Source organism: Mya arenaria, chromosome 12, assembly GCF_026914265.1.
Source record: "Mya arenaria isolate MELC-2E11 chromosome 12, ASM2691426v1".
NCBI classification, from domain to species: Eukaryota; Metazoa; Mollusca; class Bivalvia; order Myida; family Myidae; genus Mya; species Mya arenaria.
Window position 1 is genome coordinate 39,281,715 of NC_069133.1, and position 2,534 is coordinate 39,284,248.

General features: G+C 43.6%; 1 protein-coding gene across 1 annotated transcript; it reads right to left on the minus strand.

Annotated features, from left to right (window-relative positions):
- Positions 1–511: 511 nt before the first annotated feature.
- LOC128210668 (uncharacterized) lies at positions 512–2,234 on the minus strand. Its single transcript, XM_052915017.1, has 2 exons — positions 2,004–2,234; positions 512–1,837 (listed from the first exon to the last, which is right to left on the minus strand). The coding sequence occupies exons 1-2, from the start codon at positions 2,232–2,234 to the stop codon at positions 512–514; spliced, it is 1,557 nt and encodes a 518-aa protein (XP_052770977.1).
- Positions 2,235–2,534: the final 300 nt, after the last annotated feature.

Genomic DNA, 2,534 nt, shown 5'->3' on the forward strand with positions numbered 1-2,534 from the left:
AACATTCGACAGTTACGAGAGTTTCACCATCCGCGACTTTCCCAACGTTTATGACATTCGACTTCTCTGCTTTAAGCAACATTAACATCATTCGAGATATTATCAACATCCGTGACATTCGAGATATTCTTAACATTCGTGACATTCCTAACATTCGTGACATTCGAGATATTCTTAACATTCGTGACATTCGCAACATTCCGTACATTCGCAATATTCCTTAAATTCGTGACATCCCTAACATTCGTGATATTAGATGTTATGCTGTGAGCAAAATTGACAAAATTCGCGACAATCACAACATTCACAACACTCGCGATATTATCAACATTCGCAACATTTTCAAAAATCACAACACTTTCAACATTCACTACATTCATAAATTTTCAAAACATTTACGACATTAAAACATTCACGGCATTAAAAAAGTTTTAAAAAATCAGACTTTATCAACAGTTTTGAAATTTAAGTCATTCGCGACGTTTTAAACATTGACAACATTCGCGACATTCTAAACATTCAAGACATTCGCCACAAACTTAGCAACATTTACAACATTCAAAGCATTCACGATTATTGCAACACTCGCAACATTCGCCACAAACTCCGCAACACAGAGAACACCCACAACATTCGCCACAAACTCCGCAATACAGAGAACACCCACAACATTCGCCACAAACTCCGCAACATACAGAACACCCACAACATTCGCCAAACACTTCGCAACACACACAACATCCACAACATTCGCCACAAACTCCTTAACACACACAACATCCACAAAATTCGCCACAAACTCCGCAACACACACAACATCCACAACATTCGCCACAAACTCCGCAACACACACAACATCCACAACATTGGCCACAAACTCCGCAACACACACAACATCCACAACATTGGCCACAAACTCCGCAACACACACAACATCCACAACATTCGCCACAAACTCCGAAACACACACAACACCCACAACATTCGCCACAAACTCCGCAACACTCACAACATTCGCCACAAACTCCGCAACACACACAACATCTTCAACATTGGCCACAAACTCCGCAACACACACAACATCCACAAAATTCGCCACAAACTCCGCAACACACACAACATCCACAACATTCGCCACAAACTCCGCAACACACACAACATCCACAACATTCGCCACAAACTCCACAACACACACAACACCCACAACATTCGCCACACACTTCGCAACACACACAACATCCACAAAATTCGCCACAAACTCCTTAACACACACAACATCCACAAAATTCGCCACAAACTCCGCAACACACACAACATCCACAACATTCACCATAAACTCCGCAACACACACAACATCCACAACATTGGCCATAAACTCCGCAACACACACAACATCCACAACATTCGCCACCAACTCCGCAACACACACAACATCCACAACATTGGCCACAAACTCCGCAACACACACAACATCCACAACATTCGCCACAAACTCCGCAACACACACAACATCCACAACATTCGCCACCAACTCCGCAACACACACAACATCCACAACATTCACCACAAACTCCGCAACACACACAACATCCACAAAATTCGCCACAAACTCCGCAACACACACAACATCCACAACATTCACCACAAACTCCGCAACACACACAACATTCACCACAAACTCGGCAACACACACAACATCCACAACATTCGCCACCAACTCCGCAACAAACACAACACCCACAACATTCGCCACAAACTTCGCAACACACACAACACCCACAGCATTCGCCGGAAACTCCGCAACATCCGCAATATTCGCCACAAACTCCGCAACACCCTAAACATTCGGCACAAACTCCGTAACACACACAAAACCCACAACATTCGCCACAAACTCTGCAACACACACAACACCCACAACATTCGCCACAAACTCCGCAACACACACAACACACACAACACCCACAACATTCGCCACAAACTTCGCAACACACACAACCAACAACATTCGCCACAAACTCCGCAACACACACAACATTCGCCACAAACTCCTTAACACACACAACATCCACAACATTCGCCACAAAATCCGCAACACACACAACACCCACAACATTCGCCAGAAACTCCACAACACACACAACATCCACAACATTCGCCACCAACTCCGCAACAAACACAACACCCACAACATTGGCCACAAGCTCCGCACCAACTGCATTTGCGACATTCATGACATTCACGACATTCACAATTTTCACGACAAACAAAACATTCGCCACATTCACAACATTTACGACAATCACAACATTAACAACTTTCACGACAAACAAAACATTCGCCACCTTCACAACATTCACGACAATCACAACATTCACAACTATAACTGCATTTGCGACATTCACAACTTTAAGTGCATTTGCGACATTCACAACATTCACAACATTCTCAACATTCACACAAACACAACATTCGCGACATTCACGACATTCACAACTTTAACTGCATTCGCGACATTCACAATATTCACGACA